Source organism: Hemiscyllium ocellatum, chromosome 44, assembly GCF_020745735.1.
Source record: "Hemiscyllium ocellatum isolate sHemOce1 chromosome 44, sHemOce1.pat.X.cur, whole genome shotgun sequence".
Taxonomy (NCBI): Eukaryota; Metazoa; Chordata; class Chondrichthyes; order Orectolobiformes; family Hemiscylliidae; genus Hemiscyllium; species Hemiscyllium ocellatum.
This window is the reverse complement of record NC_083444.1, coordinates 8604597-8624172: the sequence shown is the minus strand read 5'-3', so window position 1 is coordinate 8624172 and position 19576 is coordinate 8604597. Positions and strand designations below refer to the sequence as shown.

Here is a 19576-nt window from a genome sequence, read left to right as displayed (position 1 = left end):
TTTCCCACACACACACACACACGCACACGTTCATCCTCTCTCACACACTGTCTCACATACACACGCAGACACACACATGCTCACCCTCTCTCACAGTGTCTCACACTGGCTCATACATGCACACATTCACACACACACATGCACACATTCATGCATATTTGCGCATTTACATACACACATACATACACACTTATGCACAGACACACAAACATAGACATACACATGTAAACACACACAGATTCATACGCACATACACACACGCACATACACACGCAGACTCACACTCTTACACATAAACTCTCACAAATATGTGGACACACTTACACAGACACATTCAAGTTCACACACACACTTGCACGCACACTCGCACATGTACATACACACACTCACATACACGCGCACACAAACTCTTACACACACGCAGACATACACAGTGCACATAGTCACACATCTACAGACACATACATCCTCACTTGCACACGCCCGGACATACATAGGCAGACACACACTGACATAGACACACAGATATGCACACACAGAGACACAAACACATGACACTCATGCTCTCACACACAAAGACACACACACACAGACATATTTAGACACATGCTCGCATCCACCCACACACAGATATACATTCACACAATACCCCCCTCAGATATAGACACACACAGACATTCGCACACACATACTCACACATACCTACACGCTCACACACACTCACAGGTACACATGCATATACACACACACACACCAGACATACACACACACTCACACACATACACACTCACTCACAGAGGCACACACTCACATGCACACACACACTCCCACACATCCCCCTGCCCCCAGAAACTCTCCAGAGCCAGAAATCTCCTCCTGATTTTACAGACAGCTTTTGTCATTCCTCAGTTGCAAACCTCTTGCCAGTCTGCCAACCAGGATGCATGCAGTTGCTTTGAAAAGAGAGATTCACATCACCTCAAGTTGCCTTTCCTGACCATAACACCGAGCAACACCCCCAATATAACAGACTTCCCAAATCTGTTCAACCCTCTCTCTCTCTCCCCCCTCCCCCCTCTCTCCCTCTCTCTCCCCCTCCCTCTCTCTCCCCCCTTCTCTCTCTCTCTCCCCCCTCCCCCTTCTCTCTCTCTCTCCCCCTCCCCCCCTCTCTCCCCTCCCCCTCTCTCCCTCTCTCCCCCCTCCCCCTCTCTCTCCCTCTCTCTCCCCCTCCCCCTCTCTCCCTCTCTCTCCCCCCTTCTCTCTCTCTCCCTCCCCCTCTCTCTCCCTCTCTCTCCCCCTCTCCCCCTCTCTCCCTCTCTCTCCCCCTTCCCCCCGCACCCTCTCTCTCCCCCTCGTCCCCTCTCTCTCCCCCTCCCCCCTCTCTCTCCCCCTCTCTCCCCCTCCCCCCCTCCCTCTCTCTCCCCCTCCCCCCTCTCTCCCTCTCTCTCCTCCTCCCTCCCTCCCTCCCTCTCTCCCATGTGCACACACCGTAAGGTCTCATGAACTGTGGCACCTTGTGGATCAGCTTTAACCTTTCATCAGTTCCCGACCTGCTGTGCTTTTCCAGCACCACACTCTCCACTCTGATCTCCAGCATCTGCGGTCCTCACTTCCTGTGGGGGGGTGGGGTGAGGGGGGGGCGTGTAAAGAGATGGAGGGGGCAGGCACCTGGGGGTGGCTTTACACGTTGAGAGGGAGAGCAGCAAGGGAATAGGGAGGGTGGTGAAGGCATGGTCAAGGGCTTTAACCACCCTTCAGCAGCTGAGGCAGGGGGTTGGGGGCTGGATGTGACAGGGGGCACAGCCCACCCCCTCCCCCCCAGGACCCCCAGTGATGGGAGAGGGGGGGAAAACCCAGGGGAGATTGGCAGCTGGATGAATGAGATGGTACGGTTACAAACAGGCCCGGACTCAGTCTCAAGGCCTACCTCACCTTCTGCCTCCAACCCCACGGCAACAACGTGGATTTCACCAGTTTGCTCATTTCCCCACCCCCCACCTCATCTAAGATCCAACCCTCCAACCGCCCTGTTGACCTGTTCTACCCGTCCATCTTCCTGCCCACCTACCAACCCACCCTTCTGTCCGACCTATCACCCTCTCACCCCCCCTTACCTCTCTCAATCCTGGCTCCTGTTCATTCAGTCCCACCCCACCCCTCCCATTTACCTCTCAGCCCCCTTTCCCCCACCTCATTCCTGATGAAGGGCCTATGCCAGAAATGTTGACGCTCCTGCTCCTCGGATAGCGTGCTTTTCCAGCGCCACACTCCGGTCTCTGATCTCCAGCATCTGTGTAGCCCTCAGTTTCTCCCAGTCCCAGGGTGAGGGTGCCCTTGTCACAGGGTGATGGAGATCAGCACCACGGCCCTTCGGCCCATTGAGCCTGTGCTGGTCAAAGCCGACCGTTTAACTGCTCTGACTCCATTTTCCAGCAGGTGGCGCACAGTGTGGTCGAGTCATCCGGGGAGATGGGCTCAAGGTCCGGCTCAACGAACCAGTCTGCGTTTAGCCGCTAACCCAATCACCAAGTCCGGGCGATCAAGCTCACAAACTGGCTTGTCGGGCCATACAGCACAGAAACAGACCCTTCGGCCCGACATGTCTGTGCCGACCAGATCTCCTAACCTAATCTAGTCCCGTTTGCCTGCATTTGGTCCCTGTCCCTGTAATCCCTTCCTGTTCATATCCCCATCCAGATGATTAAAATACCGTAATTGTACCAGCCTCCACCTCTGGCAGCTCATTCCACACACACGCACCACCCTCTGTGTGAAAAAGTGGCCCCTTTTAAATCCTTCATCTCTCACCTTAAACCTCTAGTTTCGGACTCCCTCACACTGGTGGGGAGAAAATAACTTGTCCATTCACCCTATCCATGCCCCCTCGTGATTTTAGAAAGCTCCGTAAGTGGCTCTTGCTCTCTCAATAATTAACTCGAGGAGATTTCTACTGGAACAGCGCTGTACAAATGACAAGCACTCGGAAGGTTTAATGGGCAGCGCAGGGATGGGGAGGGGGTGGTGAAGGGAATTTACATGGAGATGAAGGGGGGGGTGGGGGAGGAGGGGAGAGTACTGGGACTAGCCAGAATGCTGTATCAAAGGGCTCACACAGCCTCAATGGGCTGAAAGGACTCTTTCTGTGTGGAATGACTATATGATGCCCTCAGGTACCCACAGTCAAGAGAGACAGAGTCCTACAGCACGGAGCACAGCGGAAATTGGTCCATACCGACCTCTCCCCGCACTTGGTCCCTATACTTCCAATCCTTTCCTATCCCTGTATTTGTCCAAATGCCCTTTAAATGTTGATGTACCTGACCGAACCACTTCTGCTGGCAGCTCTGTGTAAGAATGTTATCCAGATCTGACGCTTAAATATATCCAGAAGGATTTTCCCCAAAGGTATTGGGTATGCCTTTGGGTAGGACGCAGCTTAAAAATATGGGGTGGATCATTTAGGACAGAGATGAGGAGAAACTTCTTCACCCAGAGAGTGGTGGCTGTGTGGAATGCTCTGCCCCAGAGGGCAGTGGAGGCCCAGTCTCTGGATTCATTTAAGAAAGAGTTGGATAGATCTCTCAAGAATAGTGGAATTAGGGGTTATGGAGATAAGGCAGGAAGAGGATACTGATTAGGAATGATCAGCCATGATCATATTGAATGGCGGTGCAGGCTCGAAGGGCCGAATGGCCTACTCCTGCACCTATTGTCTATTGCTTTCTTTTATTGGGCAGAGTATTGAGTACAAGAGTTGGGAGGTCATGTTGCAGCTGTACAGGACATTGGTTAGGCCACTGTTGGAATATCACGTGCAATGCTGGTCATCTTCCTATCGGAAGGATGTTGTGAAACTTGAAATGGTTCAGAAAAGATTTACCAGGATGTTGGAGGGTTTGAGCTATCGGGAGAGGCTGAACAGGATGGGGCTGTTATCCCTGGAGGCACCAGAGGCCAAGAGGTAACCTGAGGGGGTGGCATGGTGATTCAGTGGTTAGCACTGCTGCCTCACAGCGCCAGGGATCCAGGTTCAATTCCCACCTCGGGCGATTGTCTGTGTGGAGTTTGCACATTCACCCCCGTGTCTGCGTGGGTTTCCTCCGGGTGCTCCGGTTTCCTCCCACAGTCCAAAGATGTGCAGGTTAGGGTGGATTGGCCAAGCTAAATTGTCCCATAGTGTCCAGGGATGTGTAGGTTAGGTGCATTAGTTAGGGGGTAAAGTTAGTGTAGAGGGGTCTGGGTGGGTTACTCTTCGGAGGGTTGGTGTGGACTGGTTGGGCCTGTTTCCATACTGTATGAAACTTATGGAGGTTTATAAGATCATGCGGGACATGGATAGGATAAATAGACAAAGTCTTTCCCCGGGGTGGGGGTGTCCAGAACTAGAGGGCATAGAATAGGGAGAGAGGGGAAATATTTAAAGGGGACAGAGGGTGATGTGTGTATGGAATGAGCTGCCAGAGGAAGTGGTGGAGGCTGGTACAATCACAGCATTTAAAAGGCATCTGGATGGGTATACGAAGAGGAAGGGTTTGGAGGGATATGGGCCAAGTGCTGGCAGATTGGGTTGGGATATCTGGTTGGCATGGATGAGTTGGACCGAAGGGTCTGTTTCTGTGCTGTACATCTCTGTGACTCTTGCCAGTTTTTAGAGATAGAAAGCATTCTGTCCCGATGCATCAAGGCTTGGTATGGTAACTGCTTTGCCCGGGACTGTAAGAAACTACAGAGAGTTGTGAACACAGCCCAGTCCATTACACACTCGTCCATCCATTGATTCCATCCACACTGCCCACTGCCTCAGAAGGGCAGCCAACATCATCAAAGAACTCTCCTATCCTGGTCATAATTGCAGCTTTTCTATTGGGTAGAAGGTTAAACCCATGAACTAACAGATTCAAGAACAGCTTCTTCTCCGCTGTTGTAAGAATTCTGAATGGACCTCTCAAAGTTTAAATTTGATGTTGGTCTCGCTCTGTGTAGTTGAAAATGTGTTGCTGGTTAAAACACAGCAGGTCAGGCAGCATCCAAGGAATAGGAAATTCGACATTTCGGGCATAAGCCCTTCATCAGGAATGAGGAGAGGGTACCAGGCAGGCTAAGATAAAAGGTAGGGAGGAGGGACTTGGGGGAGGGGCGATGGAGATGTGATAGGTGGAAGGAGGTCAAGGTGAGGGTGATAGGCCGGAGTGGGGTGGGGGCGGAGAGGTTAGGAAGACCTTCTCTGCAGTTGGACCACTGTCTTCCTCACTCTGTTCTATGACCCTCATGGGATTTGTAATGGTATGATCGTACTGCTGGCAAAACAAAAGTTTTCACTCTACCCAGGGACACGTGACAATAATAAATCATGCCAAGTTCTGCCAACAGAAGGCTGGACAAATGAGCCTTCAGTACCAGCTGGGATCTGAGGGTGATGGCCTTGTGAAAGTTTCACCCACTCGCTCGACAGCCCACACAATCTCCCCTCGCTCTCGGGGTACCGCACAGGAGGGGCCGGAGGATGTGTATTCACTGTGTCAGGGGATCTCTCTTGCACACGCACACATCTACACTCACCACCCCCCTGCACACACATACACATCCCCCCCCCCAACACACACAAATCCTAAAACACACACACACATGCACACACATACAGACACACACCCCCACACAAACCCTCACACACACAGACACACCCTCACACACACTGTCAAACACACACAGACACACCCTCACATATACTCACACAAACCCTCACACACACAGACACACCCTCACACACACCATCAAACACACACAGACACACCTTACACACACCTCGACACGCACACAAACACAAACACACCCACACCCTCACACACCATCTCACACACACACACACACACTTACACACACCATCACACACATAGACACACCTTTACACACACATTGACACACACACATGCAGACACACTGTCACACACACCCAGACACACCGTCTCACACACACAGACACACCCGTACACACACATAGACGCGCACACACACACACACCCTCTCACACACACATGTGCACAGACACACCCTCACACACACACACACACAGCCTCACACACACAAGGCCTCACACACACACACCCACACACACACCCTCACCCTCACACACACAAACACAGACACACCCTCACACATACATACACAAACCCTCACACACACAGACCTGCAACTGCCCATTTCATCTTCCCACTAAACTACTGAGAGAAAATTTCAGTTACTACCATCACATCACTCTCTGCAATCCCCTCCCCACTCTGTCTTTCTCTCCTTCTCTCCCCCCAATCTTTCCCTCCATTTTCCAGTTCAAAGATGTGTGGGTTAGCCATGGGAAATGCAGGGTTGTAGGGAAAGGATAGGAGGGTGGGTTGCTCTTCAGAGGGATGAATGGCCTGTTTTCCACACTGCAGGGATTCTGTGAATTTTCCATCTCTCTCCCTCCATCCCTAGTCTTTCCTTCCATTTTCCCAACCCACACACTCTCTCTCTCCCCATCTCCCACACTCATTCTCTCTCTATTTTCCCATCTCTAGACTCTCCCTCCATCCCCAAGTCTCTCTTTCTCCCCCTCTGTCCCCCAGTCTCTCTCCCCCTCCACACTCTCTCCCTCTGTCCCCCAGTCTCTCTCCCCCTCCACACTCTCTCCCTCTGTCCCCCAGTCTCTCTCCCCCTCCACACTCTCTCCCTCTGTTCCCCCAGTCCCTCCATCCTAACACCTTCTAAAGAGTATCCCATTCAGACCCATACCCTATCTCAATGACCCTGCATATCTCAGAGTGAGCCCCCTTAGCCTGTACACTATGGGACAATTTATCCTGGCCAATTCACCCTAACCTGCACAGCTTTGGACTGTGGGAGGAAACCGGAGCACCCGGAGGGAACCCACACAGACACGGGGAGAACATGCAAAGTCCACACAGTCAGTTGCCTGAGGGTGGAATTGAACCTGGGTCCTTGGCGCTGTGAGGCAGCAGTGCTAACCGCTGAGCCACGGTGCTGCTCATTTTATGAGGGGAGAAGGAGCAGTTTGTGCTCTCTAGATTACGAAGAATGGAAGGAGATCTAACTGAGGTTTATAAGATATTAAAGGAGGTTAGGAAAGTAAGCGAGAGACAATATTTCGTCATGTTGGACAATGTAGAACGAAAGGTCAGGTCTGTGTGTGTGAGGGTTTGTGTATGTATGTGTGAGGGTGTGTCTGTAGGGTAACAAGTGGCAGATTTAAAACAGAGATGAGAGAGAAATAGAGAGAGAGAGAGAGAGAGAAAGAGTGAGACAGCAAGACAGAGACAGGGACAGAGAGAAGAAAACAGAGAGAAAGTCAGAAAGATGAGACAGAGAGAGACAATCAGAGACAGAAGAGGAAACAGAGGAAATTTGAGTAAGTTAGAGAAAGAGGGGAAGAGGAAAACAGAAAGAGAGAGGAGGAAACAGAGAGAGAAAGAGAAATAAAGAGAGTTGCAAAGAGTGTGGAGAGACCGAGGAGAGAGACCGAGAGAGAAAGAGTGAGACAGAGAAAAAGAGACAGTGCGAAACGGAGAAAGAGACAGAGAAAGACAGAGAGACAGCGCAAAATGGAGAGACAGAGTCAAAGGGATAGAACGTGAGAGAGACATAGTGGAAGATGTTAAGAGGGAGACAGGCAGCGAGAGAGAGAGAAAAGCAGGGAGGGAGACAGCGAGAGAGAAAGGCAGAGACAACCAGAGAGAGTGAGAGGCTCAAAGTGGTTTTCGAGATGGGAATTCCAGACCTTGGGGCCCAGGGAGCTGATGATCCCAGGCACCAATGGTGGGGCGATAGGAATCGAGGGATCCCTGAGTCTGCCGGGGGAGGAACAAAGAACAAAGAATGCTCCAGCACAGGAACTGACCTTTTGTCCCTCCAAGCCTACCCCAATCCAGAGCCTCTATCTAAAACTGTCGCCTATTTCCCAAGGGTCAGCATCTCCCTGCCCATTCATGTTTCAGTCTTGATACATCTTCAATGATGCTATCGTTCCTTCTCCTTCCACCTCCGCTGGCAAAGTGTTCCAGCTACCCACCACCCTCTGCATAAAGAACTTTCCACACATATCTCCTCTCAACCTTTCCCCTCTCACCTTGATCTCATGACCCCCTAGTAAATTGAATGCCCCCCACTCAGAACAATCTCCTTGCTATCCACCCTGTAAACACCTCTCCTGATTTTGTAGACCACAATCAAGTTCCCCCTCAACTTGTCTTTCTAATGAAAGTAATCTTAATCTACTCAACTTCTCCTCATAGCCAATGCCCTCCATACCAGGCAACATCCTGGTGAGCTTCCTCTGCACCCTCGCCACATCCTGTTGGTAATGTGGCGACCAGAACAAGTTGTGGGAGGGAACCCAAAGGGACAGGATGTACATGTATTTGGAAGGACAAGGACTGATTAGGGATAGTCAACATGGCTTTGTGCATGGGAAATCATGTCTCACAAACTTGATTGAGTTTTTTGAAGAAGTAACAGAGGATTGATGAGGGCAGAGCAATAGACGTGATCTACATGGACTTCAGTAAGGCGTTCAACAAGGTTCCCCATGGGAGACTGATTAGCAAGGTTAGGTCCCATGGAATACAGGGAGAACTAGCCATTTGGATACAGAACTGGGTCAAAGGTAGAAGACAGAGGGTGGTGGTGGAGGGTTGTTTTTCAGACTGGAGGCCTGTGACCAGTGGAGTGCCACAAGGATCAGTGCTGGGCCCTCTACTTTTTGTCATTTACATAAATGATTTGGATGTGAGCATAAGAGGGACAGTTAGTAAGTTTGCAGATGATGCCAAAATTGGAGGTGTAGTGGACAGCGAAGAGGGTTACCTCAGATTACAACAGGAACTGGACCAGATGGGCCAATGGGCTGAGAAGTGGCAGATGGAGTTTAATTCAGATAAATGCGAGGTGCTGCATTTTGGGAAAGCAAATCTTAGCAGGACTTATACACTTAATGATGAGGTCCTGGGGAGCGTTGCTGAACAAAGAGACCTTGGAGTGCAGGTTCATAGCTCCTTGAAAGTGGAGTCACAGGTAGATAGGATAGTGAAGAAGGTATTTGGTATGCTTTCCTTTATTGATCAGAGTATTGAGTCCAGGAGTTGGGAGGTCATGTTGCAGCTGTACAGGACACTGGTTAGGCCACTGTTGGAATATTGTGTGCAATTCTGGTCTCCTTCCTATCGGAAAGATGTTGTGAAACTTGACAGGGTTCAGAAAAGATTTACAAGGATGTTGCCAGGGTTGGAGGATCAGAGCTATAGGGAGAGGCTGAACAGGCTGGGGCTGTTTTCCCTGGAGCGTCGGAGGCTGAGGGGTGACCTTATAGAGGTTTATAAAATTATGAGGGGCATGGATAGGATAAATAGACAAAGTCTCTTCCTGAGTCCAGAACTAGAGGGCATAGGTTTAGGGTGAGAAGGGAAAGATATAAAAGAAATCTAAGGGGCAATGTTTTCACACAGAGGGTGGTACGTGTATGGAATGAGCTGCCAGAGGAAGTGATGGAGGCTGGTACAATTGCAACATTTAAAAGACATCTGGATGGGTATATGAAAAGGAAGGGATATGGGTCGGGTGCTGGCAGGTGGGACTAGATTGGATTGGGATATTGGAATGGAAGGGTTGGACTGAAGGGTCTGATTCCGTGCTGTACATCTCTATGACTCTATAACTGTACACAGTATTCCAAAGGTAGCCAAATCAAAGTCCTATACAACTGTAACATGACCTGCCAACTCTTGTACTCAGTACCTCATCCATTGAAGGAAAGCATGCCATCTGCTTCCTTGACCACTTTATTGACCTCTGTTGCCACCTACAGGACCTGAACGCCCAGATCTCTCCCCAGGACATTTCCATTTACTGTCTGGGGGAGTTGGGGGGTGGGCGGGGGGAGAGGATGTGAGCAATGACAGATGAAGACAAGTCTGCAGAGGGTGGTTGGCAATCGGATGCTGAAGGAGAAGGGTGGGAATTCTGTCTGCAGCTAATGAAGAGCCCCAAGGATGAAACGCTGCTGGATGGATACAGCCAATATGCATCAAGGTGTAGGGGATTGTGACATTCAACTGAGATACTCGCTTGGCTGCTGTGATAAGAGGTGTCTTTTGTCCTAGTTTTTGTGCGATGAAACGTATGAGAGGTCTCGGGTTCGAAGCCCGGATGAGATTCCAATTTGTCATGGATCAGACCAGACCCCCTCAAAATATATTCAGAAGGTAGCCTAGCCCCTAACATTTTCTTATTTAAATGCAAGTGTCAGCTTTTGTGTCCCAGATGCAATTCAATTGGTGAAACTACCAGGCTTGAAGAAAAATGCACTTTATTCGTACGCTGTAGTTAAAATGCAACAAAAAGAAAGAAGAAATTGGAATATCTTAATAGATTATTTAACTACGAAATGGCAACTGTTCCAATAATAGTAACATCTCATAAACACACCCTTGGCAAAGGCAAATTCAGTAAAATAGATGATCTCACAGGCAATTCTCCAAATCAGGAGGGGGAAAGGTATCAAGAGAAAACTGAGAGAGAGAGAGAGAAGGGAGAGATGTACTGCAGCTTCTAAACCCCAGCTTCAAGACCCCCAGCTATTGAAAAACTAAAACCTAACGTCCTGGATCTCTGGGAGCTTGATCCCACCCAGTCAGGCTGCTTCTATTGTTTTAACGGAAACCAAAAAACAATTTCCCCAAAGCCTCACAAGCTGTTATTTTATTGGCTTTGGAGCACATTGCCCGACATCTGTCACAACCCTTCTTCACAAAATTCCCAGGACAAAGTACATCACTCAAACTCAAAACGATAGCGGATGCGAAAGGCGCCATCCTCCCCCCCGCCCCAACACCGACCACCAATATATATTGCTCAACCAATGTCAGTTAACACCAGGTGATCTAGGTCAGGAACACATATAGAATCGTGGAACCCTGAACAATGTGGAAAGAGGCCATTTGGCCCATCAAGTCTGCACTGACCCTCTCCTGCTCCAGATCCATCCCTCATGCCCTATCCCAGTAACCCTGCATTTCCCATGTGCAATCTATCTAACCTGCACATCACTGGACACTATGGAACAATTTAGCATGGCCAATCCATCCTAACCTGCACATCCCTGGGCACTATGGGACAATTTAGCACGGCCAATCCACCCTAACCTGCACATCCCTGGACACTATGGGATAATTTAGCATGGCCAATTCACCCTAACCTGCACATCCCTGAGCACTATGGGACAATTTAGCACGGCCAATCCACCCTAACCTGCACATTCCTGGAAGCACTGCTGCCTCACAGCGCCGGAGACCCGGGTTCAATTCCTGCCTCAGACGACTGTCTGTGTGGAGTTTGCACATTCTCCCCATGTCTGCGTGGGTTTACTTTGGGTGCTCCGGTTTCCTCCCACAGTCCAAAGATGTGCGGGCCAGGTGAATTGGCCATGCTAAATTGCCCGTAGTGTTAGGTAAGGGGTAAATGTAGGGCTATGGGTGGGTTGCGCTTCGGCGGGTCGGTGTGGACTTGTTGGGCCGAAGGGCCTGTTTCCACACTGTAAGTAATCTAATCTAATCTAATCTAATTGAGCACGGCCAATCCACCCTAACCTGCACATCCCTGGGCACTATGGGGCAATTTAGCATGGCCAATCCACTCTAACCTGCACATCCCTGGATACTATGGGACAATTTAGCATGGCCAATTCACCCTAACCTGCACATCCCTGGACACTATGGGACAATTTAGCATGGCCAATTCACCCTAACCTGCACATCCCTGGATACTATGGGGCAATTTAGCACGGCCAATCCACCCTAACCTGCACATCCCTGGACACTATGGGGCAATTTAGCATGGCAAATTCACCCTAACCTGCACATCCCTGGGCACTATGGGACAATTTAACATGGCCAATCCACCCTAACCTGCACATCCCTGAACACTATGGGACAATTTAGCACGGCCAATCCACCCTAACCTGCACATCCCTGGGCACTATGGGACAATTTAACACGGCCAATCCACCCTAACCTGCACATCCCTGGGCACTATGGGACAATTTAGCACGGCCAATCCACCCTAACCTGCACATCCCTGGGCACTATGGGACAATACAGCACGGCCAATCCACCCTAACCTGCACATCCCTGGGCACTATGGGACAATTTAGCACGGCCAATCCACCCTAACCTGCACATCCCTGGACACTATGGGACAATTTAGCACGGCCAATCCACCCTAACCTGCACATCCCTGGGCACTATGGGGCAATTTAGCACGGCCAATCCACCCTAACCTGCACATCCCTGGGCACTATGGGGCAATTTAGCATGGCCAATCCACTCTAACCTGCACATCCCAGGACACTATGGGACAATTTAGCACGGCCAATCCACCCTAACTTGCACATCCCTGGGCACTATGGGACAATTTAGCATGGCCAATTCACCCTAACCTGCACATCCCTGGATACTATGGGGCAATTTAGCATGGCCAATCCACCCTAACCTGCACATCCCTGGACACTATGGGGCAATTTAGCACGGCCAATCCACCCTAACCTGCACATCCCTGGACACTACCCTAGGACAGACTACTATGTGTGGGATCATGCTCTGTGCAAACTGGCCATTTCATTTCTTAATGGGACAGTGACTCCAGTTACAAAGGACGGCAGCAGCTACTAAGCATGGTGGATAAGAAAGGATGAGTAGGATCTGGCCTAAGTGCAGGGAAATGGGGTTAGCGTGGATGGACATTTTGGACCAGTTCTGGCCAAAGGGTCTGTCTTCGTGCTGTGGACTCTCTGTCTTCTCGATGTAGAAGGCACTATGCAAATATAAAGTTTTCAACAATTTTTTTTGCACGTTTCTTGTGTGCAGGGAAGAGTTTGGGGTGTGTGCAGTTGTCAAGAGGGTGCCTAATCTGTGATAGCTGGAAAGTCAGCGCCAGGGCTCCCCCCAATGGCACGACATGGTAATGGTAGCTCTGACTGAAGCTGTGCATCCCCAGACTGGATAAGCTCCATCAGGGAGGGATCACAGATAACCTGTCCCCAGTGTGACCCTCTTCGACGACTCCAAACCCCTGCTCTTCATGCACCTGATGTCCTCCTTCCTTCTCACAGAAAACAGGAACAAGTGTAGGCCCTTCTGCCCTTGGAGTTTGTTCTGCCCTTCTATCTGATTACACCTGTTCCAGCTTTGATCCCATTATCCCGACAGCATGGGGTTAGATACAGAGTAAAGCTCCCTCTACACTGTCCCCCCCACGAAATACTCCCATGGACAGCACAGGATTAGATACAGAATAAAACTCCCTCTACACTGTCCCCCATCAAACACTCCCAGGACAGGGACAGCACGGGATTAGATACAGAGTAAAGCTCCCTCTACAGTGTCCCCCATCAAACACTCCCAGGACAGGGACAGCACAGGGTTAGATACAGATTAAAGCTCCATCTACACTGTTCCCCTTATAGCACTCCTAGGACAGGGACAGCACAGGGTTAGATACAGAGTAAAGCTCCCTCTACACTGTTCCCCCATCAAACACTCCCAGGACAGGGACAGCACAGGGTTAGATACAGATTAAAGCTCCCTCTACACTGTCCCCCATCAAACACACCCAGGACAGGGACAGCACAGGGTTAGATACAGATTAAAGCTCCCTCTACACTGTCCCCCATCAAACACTCCTAGGACAGGGACAGCACAGGGTTAGATACAGAGTAAAGCTCCCTCTACACTGTTCCCCCATCAAACACTCCCAGGACAGGGACAGCACAGGGTTAGATACAGATTAAAGCTCCCTCTACACTGTTCCCCCATCAAACACACCCAGGACAGGGACAGCACAGGGTTAGATACAGATTAAAGCTCCCTCTACACTGTTCCCCCATCAAACACTCCCAGGACAGGGACAGCACAGGGTTAGATACAGATTAAAGCTCCATCTACACTGTTCCCCTTATAGCACTCCTAGGACAGGGACAGCACAGGGTTAGATACAGAGTAAAGCTCCCTCTACACTGTTCCCCATCAAACACACCCAGGACAGGGACAGCACAGGGTTAGATACAGATTAAAGCTCCCTCTACACTGTTCCCCATCAAACACACCCAGGACAGGGACAGCACAGGGTTAGATACAGATTAAAGCTCCCTCTACACTGTTCCCCTTATAGCACTCCCAGGACAGGGACAGCACAGGGTTAGATACAGAGTAAAGCTCCCTCTACACTGTTCCCCCATCAAACACTCCCAGGACAGGGACAGGAAATGAAAACTGCAAAACTGTGGATGCTGTAAGTCAGGATGAAAAGTACAAGTTGCTGTAAAAGCAGCTCTGGCAGCATCTGGGAAGAAACATCAGGCCGAGTGCCCCTTAACCTTTCTGCATTCCTCACCATTTGCCTTTCCACCTGTTTTTCCATCATTCATAACTTTGGTGTTGCCGCATTCATTTTCCTCATATAAGTGGTTAATAGATGCCGTCAATAATTGTGGCCCCAGAACTGTCCGTTCTGTCACTTCAGTGTATTCCTGTCAGGGTGAAAGGGAAGGCTGGTAGGTATAGGGAATGCTGGATGACTAAAGAAATTGAGGGTTTGGTTAATAAAAAGAAGGAAGCATATGTCAGGTATAGACAGGATAGATCGAGTGAATCATTCCTGAAGAAGGGCTTATGCCTGAAACGTCGATTCTCCTGCTCCTCGGATGCTGCCAGGCCGGCTGTGTTTTTCCAGCAAACATTTCAACTCTGGTCTCCAGCATCTGCAGTCCTCACTTTCTCCATGAGTGAATCCTTAGAAGAGTATAAAGGAAGTAGGAGTATACTTAAGAGGGAAATCAGGAGGGCAAAAAGGGGACATGAGATAGCTTTGGCAAATAGAATTAAGGAGAATCCAAAGAGTTTTTACAAATACGTTAAGGACAAAAGGGTAACTAGGGAGAGAATAGGGCCCCTCAAAGATCAGCAAGGCGGCCTTTGTGTGGAGCCACTGAAAATGGGGGAGATATTAAATGAGTATTTTGCATCAGTATTTACTGTGGAAAATGATATGGAGGATATAGACTGGAGGGAAATAGATGGTGACATCTTGCAAAATGTCCAGATTACAGAGGAGGAAGTGCTGGATGTCTTGGAATGCATAAAAGTGGATAAATCCCCAGGACCTGATCAGGTGTACCTGAGACTTCTGTGGGAAGCGAGAGGCGTGATTGCTGGGCCTCTTGCTGAGATTTGTATTATCGATAGCCACAGGTGAGGTGCCGGAAGACTGGAGGTTGGCAAACTTGGTGCCACTGTTTAAGAAGGGCGGTAAAGACAAGCCAGGGAACTATAGACCGGTGAGCCTGACCTCGGTGGTGGGCAAGTTGTGGGAGGGAATCCTGAGGGACAGGATGTACATGTATTTGGAAAGGCAAGGACTGATTAGGGATAGTCAACATGGCTATCATGTCTCACAAAACTTGACTGAGTTTTTTGAAAAAGTAACAAAGAGGATTGATGAGGGCAGAGCAGTAGATGTGATCTATATGGACTTCAGTAAGGCGTTTGACAAGGTTCCCCATGGGAGACTGATTAGCAAGGTTAGATCTCATGGAATACCGGGAGAACTAGCCATTTGGATACAGAACTGGCTCAAAGGTAGAAGACAGAGGGTGGTGGTGGAGGGTTGTTTTTCAGACTGGAGGCTTGTGACCAGTGGAGTTCCACAAGGATCGGTGCTGGGCCCTCTACTTTTTGTCGTTTACATAAATGATTTGGATGTGAGCAGAAGAGGTACAGTTAGTAAGTTTGCAGATGACACCAAAATTGGAGGTGTAGTGGACAGTGAAGAGGGTTACCTCAGATTACAACAGGATCTGGACCAGATGGGCCAATGGGCTGAGAAGTGGCAGATGGAGTTTAATTCAGATAAATGCGAAGTGCTGCATTTTGGGAAAGCAAATCTTAGCAGGACTTATACACTTAATGGTAAGGTCCTAGGGAGTGTTGCTGAACAAAGAGACCTTGGAGTGCAGGTTCATAGCTCCTTGAAAGTGGAGTCACAGGTAGATAGGATAGTGAAGAAGGCATTTGGTATGCTTTCCTTTATTGGTCAGAATATTGAGTACAGGAGTTAGGAGGTCATGTTGTGGCTGTACAGGACATTGGTTAGGCCACTGTTGGAATATTGCGTGCAATTCTGGTCTCCTTCCTATCGGAAAGATGTTGTGAAACTTGAAAGGGTTCAGAAAAGATTTACAAGGATGTTGCCAGGGTTGAAGGATTTGAGCTATAGGGAGAGGCTGAACAGGCTGGGGCTGTTTTCCCCGGAGCGTTGGAGGCTGAGGAGTGACCTTATAGAGGTTTACAAAATTATGTGGGGCATGGATAGGGTAAATAGGCAAAGTCTTTTCCCTGAGTTCGGGGAGTCCAGAACTAGAGGGCATAGGTTTAAGGTGAGAGGAGAAAGATATAAAAGAGACCTACGGGGCAACTTTTTCACACAGAGGGTGGTACGTGTATGGAATGAGCTGCCAGAGGAAGTGGTGGAGGCTGGTACAATTGCAACATTTAAGAAGCATTTGGATGGGTATATGAATAGGAAGGGTTTAGAGGGATATGGGCTGGGTGCTGGCAGGTGGGACTAGATGGGTTGGGATATCTTCTAGGAGAAAGTGGGGACTGCAGATGCTGGAGATCAGAGCTGGACGTGTTGGACGGAAGGGTCTGTTTCCATGCTGTACATCTCTATGACTCTATAAGTAGTACCCGCCATTGCTGTTGGTTACACTCGCAGTCAGTTACAATGTTCCCATTGGCAACTCTGTCATTTACCATTTTCCCATTGGTTCTACCATCCGTCAGTTACAATGTTCCCATTGATTACTCTGTCAGTTTCAATCTTCCCATTGGTTTCACTCTCTGTCAGTTTCAATGTTTCCATTGGTTATAGCCTCTGTCATTTACCATTTTCCCATTGGTTCCACCCTCTGTCAGTTACCATTTTCCCATTGGTTACTCTGTCAGTCACCATATTCCCATTGGTTCCACTCTCTGTCAGTTACCATGTTCCCATTGGTGACTCAGTCAGTTACCATGTTCCCATTGGTTCTACCCTCTGTCAGTCACAATGTTCCCATTGATTACTCTGTCAGTTACCATGTTCCCATTGGTGAATCTGTCAGTTACCATGTTCCCATTGGTTCTACCCTTTGTCAGTTACCATGGTCCCATTGGTTACTCTCTCTGTCAGTTACTATGTTCCCATTGGTAACTCTGTCAGTTACAATGTTCCCATTGGTTACACTCTCTGTCAGTTACCACGTTGCCATTGGTTACTCTGTCAGTTACCATGTTCCCATTGGTGAATCTGTCAGTTACCATGTTCCCATTGGTTCTACCCTTTGTCAGTTACCATGGTCCCATTGATTACTCTCTCTGTCAGTTACTATGTTCCCATTGGTAACTCTGTCAGTTACAATGTTCCCATTGGTTACACTCTCTGTCAGTTACCATGTTGCCATTGGTTACTCTGTCAGTTAACATGTTACACTCTCTGTCAGTTACCATGTTCCCATTGGTTACTCTGTCAGTTACCATGTTCCCATTGGTTACACTCTCTGTCAGTTACCATGTTCCCATTGGTTACTCCGTCAGTTACCATGTTCCCATTGGTTCTACCCTCTGTCAGTCACAATGTTCCCATTGATCACTCTGTCAGTTACCATGTTCCCATTGGTTACTCTGTCAGTTACAATGTTCCCATTGGTTACACTCTCTGTCAGTTACCATGTTCCCATTGGTTACTCTGTCAGTTACCATGTTCCCATTGGTTACTCTGTCAGTTACCATGTTCCCATTGGTTACTCTCCCTGTCAGTGACCATGTTCCCATTGGTTACACTCTCTGTCAGTGACCATGTTCCCATTGGTTACTCTTTCTGTCAGTTACAATGTTCCCATTGGTTACTCGGTCAGTGACCATGTTCCTATTGGTTACACTCTCTGTCAGTTACAATGTTCCCATTGGTTACACTCTCTGTCAGTTACCATGTTGCCATTGGTTACTCTGTCAGTGACCATGTTCCCATTGGTTACTCTCCCTGTCAGTGACCATGTTCCCATTGGTTACTCGGTCAGTGACCATGTTCCTATTGGTTACACCCACAGCCAGCTCTCTCTCTCTCTGCTTGGCTCAGTAACTCTGTGTCTGTGGGTGCGGCGCTGTCGCTGGAGCCTGTGTTGCCCTTTGCTTTTGCTGCTGCTGGCTTCCTCTCCGGCTGCATGTGTTAATCCGGAGTCCGGTCCTGAGCCCGATCCCAGCTCTGATCCCCAGGATCGGTTCCCAGCTCCCGGTGAAGCGAACTCCCCGCCATGGGCACCTACGGACCGGCTAACGAGAAACTCCGGAACCTGGAGGAGATCGAGAAGGAGATAGCCATCATTCTGCAGACTGCAGGTAGGAAGGAGAGAGAGAGAGAAGGTGGGCAGAGAGAGAGAGAGAAGGTGGGCAGAGAGAGAGAGAGAGAGAGAGAGAGAGAAGGTGGGCACAGAGAGAGAGAGAGAGAGAGAGAGAGAAGGTGGGCACAGAGAGAGAGAGAGAGAGAGAGAAGGTGGGCAGAGAGAGAGAGAGAGAGAGAGAGAGAGAGAGAGAAGGTGGGCAGAGAGAGAGAGAGAGAAGGTGGGCAGAGAGAGAGAGAGAGAGAGAAGGTGGGCAGAGAGAGAGAGAGAGAGAGAGAGAAGGTGGGCAGAGAGAGAGAGGAGGTGGGCAGAGAGAGAGAGGAGGTGGGCAGAGAGGAAGAGAGAGAGAGGAGGTGGGCAAAGAGAGAGGAGGTGGGCAGAGAGAGAGGGGGAGGTGGGCAGAGAGAGAGAGAGGGGGAGGTGGGCAGAGAGAGAGAGAGAGGGGGGAGGTGGGCAGAGAGAGAGAGAGGGGGGAGGTGGGCAGAGAGAGAGAGAGGGGGGAGGTGGGCAGAGAGAGAGAGTGGGGGAGGTGGGCAGAGAGAGAGAGTGGGGGGAGGTGGGCAGAGAGAGAGAGTGGGGGGAGGTGGGCAGAGAGAGAGAGTGGGGGGAGGTGGGCAGAGAGAGAGAGTGGGGGGAGGTGGGGAGAGAGAGAGGGGGGAGGTGGGCAGAGAGAGAGAGAGGGGGGGGAGGTGGGCAGAGAGAGAGAGGGGGGGGAGGTGGGCAGAGAGAGAGAGAGGGGGGAGGTGGGCAGAGAAGGAGAGAGAGAGAGAGTGGGGGGAGGTGGGCAGAGAGAGAGAGAGGGGGGAGGTGGGCAGAGAAGGGGGGGAGGTGGGCAGAGAAGGAGAGAGAGAGAAAAGGTGGGCAGAGAGAGAGAGAGTGGGGGGAGGTGGGCAGAGAGAGAGAGTGGGGGGAGGTGGGCAGGAGAGAGAGGGGGGGGGAGGTGGGCAGGAGAGAGAGAGTGGGGGGAGGTGGGCAGAGAGAGAGAGTGGGGGGAGGTGGGCAGAGAGAGAGAGGGGGGGGGGAGGTGGGCAGAGAGAGAGAGAGAGGGGGGAGGTGGGCAGAGAGAGGGGGGGAGGTGGGCAGAGAAGGAGAGAGAGAGAC

General features: G+C 50.1%; 1 protein-coding gene across 1 annotated transcript in view; it reads left to right on the top strand.

Annotated features, from left to right (window-relative positions):
• The first annotated feature begins 18189 nt into the window (after positions 1 to 18189).
• med11 (mediator complex subunit 11) overlaps positions 18190 to 19576 on the top strand; it is a 13400-nt gene continuing 12013 nt past the window's right edge. The window contains exon 1 of the mRNA XM_060854489.1: positions 18190 to 18473. Coding sequence (XP_060710472.1) covers positions 18389 to 18473 — 85 coding nt within the window. The 5' untranslated portion in view covers positions 18190 to 18388. The remainder of the gene's footprint in view (positions 18474 to 19576) is intronic.